The 10,996-nt window shown below is 36.6% G+C and overlaps 2 protein-coding genes across 5 annotated transcripts; one reads left to right on the plus strand and one right to left on the minus strand.

The window, feature by feature from the left end:
- Position 1: 1 nt before the first annotated feature.
- On the plus strand, positions 2 to 6,170 carry LOC124297476 (splicing factor U2AF 50 kDa subunit). 4 transcript variants are annotated; one of them, XM_046748560.1, is made up of 8 exons: positions 2 to 160; positions 1,019 to 1,269; positions 1,383 to 1,643; positions 1,723 to 1,873; positions 1,960 to 2,015; positions 5,223 to 5,504; positions 5,605 to 5,769; positions 5,894 to 6,170. In XM_046748560.1, the coding sequence occupies exons 1-8, from the start codon at positions 139 to 141 to the stop codon at positions 6,023 to 6,025; spliced, it is 1,320 nt and encodes a 439-aa protein (XP_046604516.1). In that variant the 5' UTR covers positions 2 to 138; the 3' UTR covers positions 6,026 to 6,170. The 4 variants fall into 4 exon arrangements, with proteins under 4 accessions (XP_046604516.1, XP_046604518.1, XP_046604519.1 ...); XM_046748562.1 differs by having other exon boundaries at positions 1,723 to 1,861; XM_046748563.1 differs by having other exon boundaries at positions 1,034 to 1,269.
- Positions 6,171 to 6,270: 100 nt separating this feature from the next.
- LOC124297485 (uncharacterized) lies at positions 6,271 to 8,354 on the minus strand. Its single transcript, XM_046748576.1, has 3 exons — positions 8,220 to 8,354; positions 7,654 to 7,737; positions 6,271 to 7,563 (listed from the first exon to the last, which is right to left on the minus strand). Exons 1-3 carry the CDS (start codon positions 8,260 to 8,262, stop codon positions 7,409 to 7,411), a joined length of 282 nt encoding a protein of 93 aa, XP_046604532.1. The 5' UTR covers positions 8,263 to 8,354; the 3' UTR covers positions 6,271 to 7,408.
- Between the last annotated feature and the right edge of the window lie 2,642 nt (positions 8,355 to 10,996).

Consider the following 10,996-nt stretch of genomic DNA (forward strand, 5'->3'; position numbering starts at 1 on the left):
CTGTTCACTTCCGTCATCTGGCTGTTCGCTACGCCGATATTCCGATTCTAAAATAAGGTGTCACCCGTCGTGTTACGCATAGTGAATAATTGTGATATTCATTGTTGTGAATAGTATCGCTGTTTACGGTTTTTCACAATGGGAGAGGACTTCAATGGAGGTGAGAATATCGTCCCTAAATCAAATACATATTCAGACCCCGTACTAACCTCCTCGGCGGTGGTCTCCTGGCGGTTTCTGCAACCTTATAATAAGATTCAGTAATGGCGGCAGCGTCTATTACACCGAGTAAACACACGGATTTTATTTCGCAACGTATACTTACATTCCAACCTTCCAACGATTTTCACCATACGAAATTCGAAATTTAAATGGAATCTGATAAGCCTTCGAGCCGCCTTTCGCTGTCGGGATGAATTCCATGTTTGGCCCTATTATACTGGCAATCATTGTGGGCAGGGTTCTAAAATCTCGTCACAGTCACAATGTCATTTATTTCAGTTGTTAACAAGTCAGAAAGGTTCACTAACCCTCGACTAGCGGTGATTTTTTCTTGACACTATTATTGTAAACTAATCAACTTGGTTATGATCCCTTGCACGAAAATTACTCCATACATTGTTTTTTTTTTTTTTTTTGCCAATTTGCATTTGAAGTATTCATTTCGGAGAAATATATTATGGCTTGGGTAACGATGTTTGAATTTGAATTTCAAGGAACAATCCGATACTTGATAATCGTTTCATTTATTCGTTCCCTTTCTTTTTCTAAAATAAGTTGAAAACAATGTGTCTGCTTCCTTTAGTAAATAATTCCAAGATTAGATTAAGTTCAGAAATTATTAAGGTAACAACATTTATGGTAAAAGTAGATAAGGCTAAAATTAGTTGAGAAATGACTTGGGCAACAACATTCATGTCAAGAAAAAAAAAAAAATTAAACTTTCAATAATTCTATTATCATGACATGTGTACTGAGAATAGAAATAATAAAGCATGGATATCATTTTATTCACCAGAAGAGTCATTTGCAGATCGCGAGCGTCAGGAAAGAGGACCAGATAGAGAAAAGGAGAGGGAAAGAGACAGAGATAGGAGACACAGATCTAGGAGTCGGGACCGTAGGAAGCGGTCACGGTCTCGTTCAAAAGATCGTCGTGACAGAAAACGGAGCAGCTCACCTAAAAAGGGTCGCAGTTCTCGCAGGAGAAAACCCTCTCTTTATTGGGATGTTCCGCCACCAGGTTTCGAACACATCACGCCATTACAGGTGATACAGTAATATAAAATTGTTTGTGGTTTTTGAAAATTCAAACGCCATTAGTTTCAATTTCAGAGCTTAAATTGATTCCAAATCTTATTCAATCTTTTTGTTTTTCATAGTACAAAGCTATGCAAGCTGCAGGACAAATTCCAGCGAACATTGTAGCTGATACCCCTCAGGCAGCAGTACCTGTTGTGGGCAGCACAATAACACGTCAGGCTAGGAGACTTTATGTCGGAAACATTCCATTCGGAGTTACAGAAGAGGAAATGATGGAGTTTTTCAACCAGCAGATGCACCTTTCCGGCCTTGCACAGGCTGCTGGAAATCCCGTACTCGCCTGCCAGATCAATCTTGATAAAAATTTTGCTTTCCTTGAGGTATTTACTCCGCATTTACTGGCTTTGATTAAATTGATTCTACCGAACCACTATGTCATTTGATGTATATTTCTTACAGTTCCGGTCCATTGATGAAACGACACAAGCAATGGCTTTCGACGGCATTAATTTCAAAGGACAAAGTTTGAAAATAAGGAGGCCGCACGATTACCAGCCGATGCCTGGCATGACAGATAACCCTAGCATGAACGTGCCAGGTACGATTCCTGGTATGTGCTTCTGGTCAGATTTAATGGCGCGTCAGAAATTGAGCACAACTTTTTTGGTCACATGGAGAACTTCTTTCTTTTTACAGATTCACCACATAAAATTTTCATTGGCGGTTTACCCAACTACTTGAACGAGGAACAGGTATGTCAGCCAGATGTTTTAAGTACAAACTCAATATTTACTTGTTTGGGTTCATTATCATTTATTATCTGTGCATATTACGTGGGATGCTAATTTTTTCATAAATTTTTGTTGAGAACGTTGGTTATTGCTTTGTGCAAACATATTTTTTTTTCTCGTTTGCTTTTGGAAAATTAATGTTGTAAGTTAGTCGCTTTAAACATAGCTCTTTCTCAGCTTTTAAGATTCAATGTGAAACTGATGAACTAACATACCGAATGCAAAGAAATTTTCAAATCGCTATTCCTCGAATCATGATAAGACGGTAAACGCAAAATCCAGACTTAAAACATCCCCGTAATATTATTTGAAATATTTTTTAGTGAACACTGGTGGGGGTTTGAGGATCGGTATCGTTTCAGCAAATAAATGTATATTACGATATCGTTTCTCACCGCTACAAGTGAGAAGAAATCATTAAATTGTAAACTAGGTATTTAGCGATCTGGCAGAGACTCTGCGTACAACACCCGTGTGTGAGAGATTCCTGAGAGGTATGTATTGTTCCGATTTCAGCGTCGTTTAGGGTCGTTTAGCTAGCATAGAAATGTAGGGGTTCATTTTTCATTTTGCCTCTTCTACGAGATTTCGAATGAAGTTACGCCTGTGTATTTTTGTCCATCCAGGAAACTCATTTACCTTCGCATTTAATCAATTTTCCGCGAATTTCGAAATCAGATAAGACTGTACTTGAAAGGTGTGTGCAAAGATTGTCGATGTGCAAAAGATTTTTTGATTCATTCAAAATATCGAGTATTAAGCATATCGTACAATTAGGGCAAAGAGGCTAGTGGCGTTACAGCTTTTAGGTGGCACGCTGTCGCAGTGACGTTTTTCTTTTACAGCCTTTCTAGGTACATTCATTCGTTCGTACGGTGGATCCAGCCGATTGTAATTTTTATCCTAAGGATTTAGACATTTTTTTTTTTTTTTTTCTATCGAAGGAAATGGTCAATCTGAAGCTGGCAGGGCGGGCAGGGGGGTCATTTCAGCCATCTCAACACGTCTGGATATTCAATTGTAACAAAACAAAATGAATAATTGCTTTCAATTCTTATTTGCAAAAAAGAAAACTCTACGAAATGTTTATTCACAAGTTGAATGAGATGAAGGGAGAAATGGTACAATGTTGGTCATATAACTTGCTTTCCTTTTTGAATCGTATATTTTTTGTTTTTTTGCTCATAAGCTAAAGTTGGAAGCAATTCAATTCTGGTATTTTGTTAGAATTTCATGTCCGGCTGTTGAATATTTTTTTTTTTTTTAGGTCTGCGGGAGAAATGAGTGGACAGTCCATAGAGAATTGGGTATTTTTTTGGGTGGGTTTACAGGTATTTTTTTAGGTGCATCTGGTTATGACTACAGATTTTTATCCAGTATCATATATTTCAGGAATACTTTTTTTTCCTTCCTATTGCAGCTGTTTTCTTTACAGGCACGTTCTACGTATTTCAGGCATTCAACTTTTACAGGCCAATAATTGTATATTAAACGAAACTAATGTTTCTTTTCATGATAAAGTAAGGATTTAAAAAGTCAAAAAAAGTGTCTTGTTAAATTTATGATGAAAAGCATAACAGTGATCTTATAACCGTAACATAACAAAAGAAAAAGTACAAGAAATCAACAACAAAAATGAAAATCGTTTGGAAACATAAAGAAAATGTGGACTGATACCAGTGCTCTTTCTCCCCATTTCTTAGCTTAGGGTCGTGCCGATCAAAAGCATTCGCTTACCACTACCACTACTTCTACCACTACCACTACCACTTCTACTACTACTACTGAACATGACAAAATACTACACTTGCCGGAGTGCGGGTAGTCTGGTTTCTTGAGGCAAGTATTCATATCAGTTTGCTTGTTTTCACATTTTGGAAAGAGACTTTTGCAGCCACTTGGACGGCGACCGTTAAATGGCTTCTGAATTTGGTGCGTATCTTAGATTTTTAAGAGTTTCACGATGACAGCACATGATCCATACTTGTCAGACCTGGCTTTGGCCTCTATGTACAAATGTATATGGAATTTAACTTTGCGCATCTTTGGATGTGATAGTTATTTTTTTTGTATGAAAAGAGATGACTTACTTGGTTGAAATTGTATAATTTACTGATACAAGTTTAACGTGCTGTTATCAACAAAAAAAAAAAACTACAACGTTTCCAGTGTCTCTGACAAAATGTCAACACTGTAAGTAGACAAAAGGTATGGTAGTGCGCATTAGTGGAGTAGACAACCCACGATTCTGTATTTTTATGTGTATATGCATATTAATACATTTATCACAAACCCTCACCTTAACGCACTTCGTGTTGCATTTGGTACAAACTTTATATTCACGAGTTTGTATTTCATGTATCGAAATGCGTTATCTTCTCATGTACAAATTTTATCCATATCATTTAATTACGTTTAAAAATAGATAGACGAGCGCATTGGCGTGCTAAACATTCAACATTCTACACATTCAATTTTTTAATGATTATTTCGAAATGCAAACTTTGTCAAAACAAAACATTGAAATAGTCGATTTATTTCTCTCAGTGGAAACGAAAATCCCTATTCAATTTATTTTCTACAAGTGTTTGCCTGTAGTTAATAGATTGTAACGATACGCGATTTCCATTTAAATTGGTTTAACAATCAGTAATAAATTCCTCCTTTTTGTTACTTGAACAATAAACTTTTTCCATCACAATTTATTTGTAATTATCTTAATAGTATATGATACATCATCAGTAAATATAAGTATATTGTGACATTTATGAAAGCAATGAAAGTAAACAGAACACTTGCTGGGGCTAGTGGTTGTAGATGATCTTAAAAAATTGCACAAGAAAAGAACAGGTGAACAACATAGATTATAGATCAATTCTTCAATTCTTTTTATAAATAAACAATATACGCGAAAAAAAGTAGATTGCTATTGTACCAGATTCTTGCCATTGATATACGAAGTATTTGAATATTCATAATCAATATAGAGCCAATTTTGTTTCTTGTTTTGCGTTCAATTCGATTCGTTGATATCTGCTGAGAATATGCCAGACTTTGACAAAAAAAAAGTGAGCAAAATCGTTATGTTTCAAAATAGACATTCCACCTTCAAATTTAATCAGGATACCTTGGAATTAATACTTGAAATGATTAATAATGAAATAACAGGTGAAGGAACTGCTGATGAGCTTTGGACAACTCCGGGCATTCAACTTGGTGAAGGATTCAGCTACAGGATTATCGAAAGGATACGCGTTTTGCGAGTACGTTGATGTCACAATGACCGATCAAGCTATAGCTGGGCTCAATGGGATGCAGCTTGGGGATAAAAAACTTATTGTACAACGGGCCAGCGTCGGAGCTAAGAATCCAATGATCGGCGCTCAGGCTCCAGTTCAAATTCAAGTTCCTGGTCTCTCGATGGTTGGCACTAGCGGTCCAGCTACCGAGGTACAGGGGACATTTGTTTTTTTGAAGAAGTTCTCTTTTTGTCGTGATCGTCAGACCAAATTGAACCTTTACTTGAACTACTTCAATAAAATTTTTCTAGGTGTTATGCTTACTCAATATGGTAACACCTGAGGAATTAATGGAAGAGGAGGAGTATGAAGATATTCTTGAAGACATCAAGGAGGAGTGCAACAAATATGGAGTCGTTCGGTCAGTAGAAATTCCTAGGCCCATCGAAGGCGTTGATGTTCCTGGATGTGGAAAGGTTCGGCGTTTTATCAATATTTATGCAATTATTTACAGCATGATGAATCGTTCTCCGAATTTCATCGATTAACTGCCATATTGTCTGTAAAACTATGTCTAATCAATGATTAACTTCGTTCCAGGTTTTTGTTGAGTTCAACAGCGTGATAGACTGTCAAAAGGCACAGCAAACGTTGACTGGACGAAAGTTCAACAATCGAGTCGTTGTAACGTCCTATTTTGACCCTGACAAGTACCATCGCCGAGAATTTTAAATATATATGAGTTCCATTCCTCGTAACAGTCAATAAATAATCAGAAGTTGAACGCAATTGTCATTGTAGCAAAAATTTTGTCTACTTGTATGTTATTCGTTAATTGATATGCTTTTAACTATGATCAAGTGCTACTAAATCAGTGTATTGATATTATTTTTAAAGTATTCTTAGTTTCCCACTTTTCAAATGATTCGAAGAAGTTGTATCTCATTTAAATTTAACATTTTTTTTTTCTTTCTATGCTGGACCATCCATTGGGCGTTTCCCTTTTTTTTAAATATCTCTCTGCTTTTGCTCTCTCTTCTTGTGAATCATATACAAAAGCAACATTACTACGGTAAATATGGCTATGGCTAACAGAATCAGTACCTTGCGCGATAACATGAGATTAAACGTTGCCTTCGATATTTCCCTCTTCTTAGTTTTATATAATTATCAAAGGCAAAGTTTGTGCTTACGTGACAATGGTCTATTGACGATTTTCAAGACGTATCCAGCGTTCTTCACAACAGAGTAACAATTATCTACTAATTATCACGAACTTTGAGAGCAATTCATTTAATATTGAAGCAAATACGAGCAGAACTCTTATAATAATATTGTTTCTTTGTGAGTCGCAAAATTGTCGTTTCGTGCTTTAATTTAATACGGGCACAAGGTACGGTCTCTTTTTTATGGCTTCCTTGTGATCTGTACGGAAATCAGCGGTTACCTTTCCGTATGAATATAAGGTCATTTGTTTTTCATAATAATTTCTTTCAAGTGCAACCAATGCTCTTGAGAGTTGAATATTTGCTTCAGCAAGTCGACAAATAATGATTGATTGAACATTATTTATAATGAATAATTAATACCTATGTGTCCCCGAAAAGTAGGGGCAAAATCTTGCGCAAAATATGTTATTTATTTAATATATACATGATTTATGGTGAATTTTATTAATATGCCATGCATTATTATTTGCAAATTAATACAATTGGTAGAATATATTACCTAGATTTTGTCGCTACTGCCTAAAGTATAGGCTAACGTCCAATCAGTATAAATAAAATTAAAAGAAAAAAAATAATGACTACATTGAAACAAAGAATCCTAATTTTTCGCTCTTTATTGGCAAAGACATACATGTAAATATAAATATAATATAGAAAGGGTATAAATAAAATTTGTATCATCTTGAGTGGGAATAACAAGTTTTTTGTTTTATTGTATGATGTTTAATCAGAACGCCACAGAGACGTAATAGAGAATTTTTTAGATCGGATTCAAAAAAAAAAAATTTCGTTTCTTCGCCAATAAGAATAACATTATATTGACGTAAAATTAAATGTATCAAGACGATGTAATAAATGGGTGATTATTTGAGTGTGTTAGTAGAAATTAAATTTCTTGTTGCAACGCAGGCTGGTAAGAACTGTCTGTATCCACGCTGTCCACTACCAGCCTTTTTAGCAAGCCGTAAAAACCAGCACCGATAATCAGCATTCCAATACCGGTCATCAAAACTATTGACCAAGCTGGAATTGCGGTGCCTCCTGAAATATGATCAGAGTTTAGTTTTCAATTGTATTTTTCTATAAAAAACGTAAAACTTGTCGTGATTGTTTGTATTTTAATTTACTTACTGTAGTAACGTCTGGTTATTGTTTTACGTCCTCTGAGAATTTTACGCCTTGCTTCAACTTCTTCCATGAACATTCCCATGATCACTGTATTACATGAGGAGATCAAACGTGTAGATTAATGGATGAATAATGATTTATTGATATCGGGTGAAATACTTGGTTAGCATTTTTGCGAGTTATATTTTTTATTTTACTTCGTTAGGACGAAGTTTGAGGACGTGAAATTGTACAATTTTTATTCTAATGTGACCGTAATTCGCAAAATGAGAATAACTGCAACAAAATATCAAACAACATTGGATCATTGCAAGATATTCGGTAGTTTCATTAGAACATGAAGAAGAATTGACCCACAGCTAGTTTTCGGTTGACGAAGAAGCAATACATTGCCTTGCTATCCTTTACATTCAATAGCGAATTAGCACTTTGTACAATTTTAAAAAAATTGTTACATTGATCGGACAAAATTGTTTAGCGTATAAGTATCTTAGGAGTAATCCTAAGTAATATAGAGTAATTTTGCTTATATATATAAATTATATAAATTATCGCAGTGATGAACTTACATAGACCAATGGCAAAGTAGTACAAAATACTTTTGACACGCATTTTTTATGATTTTTCTTTTCACTTTTCACTATTAAATTCTACACGAATTGCACACAATCCAGCGTTGAAGGCTGCTTCTCACCGAATGTAGCACGCCTCTTTTTACCAAAGATAGCCTCATGAATCAACAGATAAGAGATACCGGTAATCAGGTACTTTATCTGGCTGACACATCCAGATAAGTTATTCTACAGTAGTGTGTGAGAGGTGTTGTGATTCTACGTAGATTTCGAAACTGTACGTATGTGTTTCAAAGATTCCGCTGCATGCGAGCGATTGGAAAAGAAGTCATACATGTATATTCTATATACTCATCTACTTTTTATATTGCCAACATTGACGATATGCATTGTGATGAATCGCATAAGTGACTTTTTAGCTGTCAACGAGTCTGATCAGGGGTGACAGCCGGAAAACTAAGATAATTCTTCGCATCTACTCAACTGTTGGTCCTACGCTGTGCCGCATGTCTTTTTTGCAACCCTGAGGGCCAAATTAGTCTGGAAAGGGACGTTTGAAACGATTCTGAAATGGAAAATCATTGGCTCTGGAAAAGTAGTAATAACCCCTGTGCGGTTTTTCGGTATATTTTTGGATGATTGACAGAATGCGATGATGTTTACATTGTTATCCTATACCGACGTAATTTTGCGAGAGGATTCGATTGCGCGCGGTCCCAATACGCTGCCAGCAACGAATCATTAGTTGCGGCCAAAATACGAAAGAGTGTATTTCGACATTGCAGTATGTACTGCTGGTTTTTTCCATCGTCGTTTCTATGCAGTTGGTCCAACGCTCTTTTCGCTGCGTTTTCTGAATTCCTGAGGGTCCAATTAGTCAGAAATTGGTCGTACAAATCGAATCTGAGACCAAAAATTTTTGGCTCCGAAAATGAAAAAAAAGTAAGGCTAACCCCTTTGCATTTTTGGCGAAAATTTTGACGATTTTGGAAAGTGCTGGGATTAATTCTTTGATGCACTATTCTGGCATAATTTTGCGAGAGGAATCGATTGGGCGCAGTCTCAATACGCTGCGAGCAACGAATCAAAAGTTACAGTGAAAAAACGAGAACCTGTGTTTTTGACATTTTTCAGCTGGTGCTCTTTCCTTCGTAATTTCTCTGCAGTTGGTCCAACGCTCTTTTCGCTGCGTTTTCTGAATTCCTGAGGGTCCAATTAGTCAGAAATTGGTCGTACAAATCGAATCTGAGACCAAAAATTTTTGGCTCCGAAAATGAAAACAAAGTAAGGCTAACCCCTTTGCATTTTTGGCGAAAATTTTGACGATTTTGGAAAGTGCTGGGATTAATTCTTTGATGCACTATTCTGGCATAATTTTGCGAGAGGAATCGATTGGGCGCAGTCTCAATACGCTGCGAGCAACGAATCAAAAGTTACAGTGAAAAAACGAGAACCTGTGTTTTTGACATTTTTCAGCTGGTGCTCTTTCCTTCGTAATTTCTCTGCCGTTGATCCTACGCTCTTTTCGCTGCGTTTTCTGAATTCCTGAGGGTCCAATTAGTCAGAAATTGGTCGTACAAATCGAATCTGAGACCAAAAATTTTTGGCTCCGAAAATGAAAAAAAAGTAAGGCTAACCCCTTTGCATTTTTGGCGAAAATTTTGACGATTCTGGAAAGTGCTGGGATTAATTCTTTGATGCACTATTCTGGCATAATTTTGCGAGAGGAATCGATTGGGCGCAGTCTCAATACGCTGCGACCAACGAATCAAAAGTTACAGCCAAAAAACGAGAACCTGTGTTTTTGACATTTTTCAGCTTGTGCTCTTTCCTTCGTAATTTCTCTGCCGTTGATCCTATGCTCTTTTGGCTGCGTTTTCTGAATTCCTGAGGGACCAATTAGTCAGAAAATGGTCGTACAAATCGAATCTGAGACCAAAAATTTTCGGCTCCGAAAATGAAAAAAAAGTAAGGCTAACCCCTTTGCATTTTTGGCGAAAATTTTGGCGATTTTGAAAAGTGCTGGGATTAATTCTTTGATGCACTATTCCGGCATAATTTTGCGAGAGGAATCGATTGGGCGCAGTCTCAATACGCTGCGACCAACGAATCAAAAGTTACAGTGAAAAAACGAGAACCTGTGTTTTTGACATTTTTCAGCTGGTGCTCTTTCCTTCGTAATTTCTCTGCCGTTGATCCTACGCTCTTTTCGCTGCGTTTTCTGAATTCCTGAGGGTCCAATTAGTCAGAAATTGGTCGTACAAATCGAATCTGAGACCAAAAATTTTTGGCTCCGAAAATGAAAAAAAAGTAAGGCTAACCCGTTTGCATTTTTGGCGAAAATTTTGACGATTTTGGAAAGTGCTGGGATTAATTCTTTGATGCACTATTCTGGCATAATTTTGCGAGAGGAATCGATTGGGCGCAGTCTCAATACGCTGCGACCAACGAATCAAAAGTTACAGCCAAAAAACGAGAACCTGTGTTTTTGACATTTTTCAGCTTGTGCTCTTTCCTTCGTAATTTCTCTGCCGTTGATCCTATGCTCTTTTGGCTGCGTTTTCTGAATTCCTGAGGGACCAATTAGTCAGAAAATGGTCGTACAAATCGAATCTGAGACCAAAAATTTTCGGCTCCGAAAATGAAAAAAAAGTAAGGCTAACCCCTTTGCATTTTTGGCGAAAATTTTGGCGATTTTGAAAAGTGCTGGGATTAATTCTTTGATGCACTATTCCGGCATAATTTTGCGAGAGGAATTGATTGGGCGCAGTCTC

This window comes from Neodiprion virginianus, chromosome 2, assembly GCF_021901495.1.
Source record: "Neodiprion virginianus isolate iyNeoVirg1 chromosome 2, iyNeoVirg1.1, whole genome shotgun sequence".
NCBI classification, from domain to species: Eukaryota; Metazoa; Arthropoda; class Insecta; order Hymenoptera; family Diprionidae; genus Neodiprion; species Neodiprion virginianus.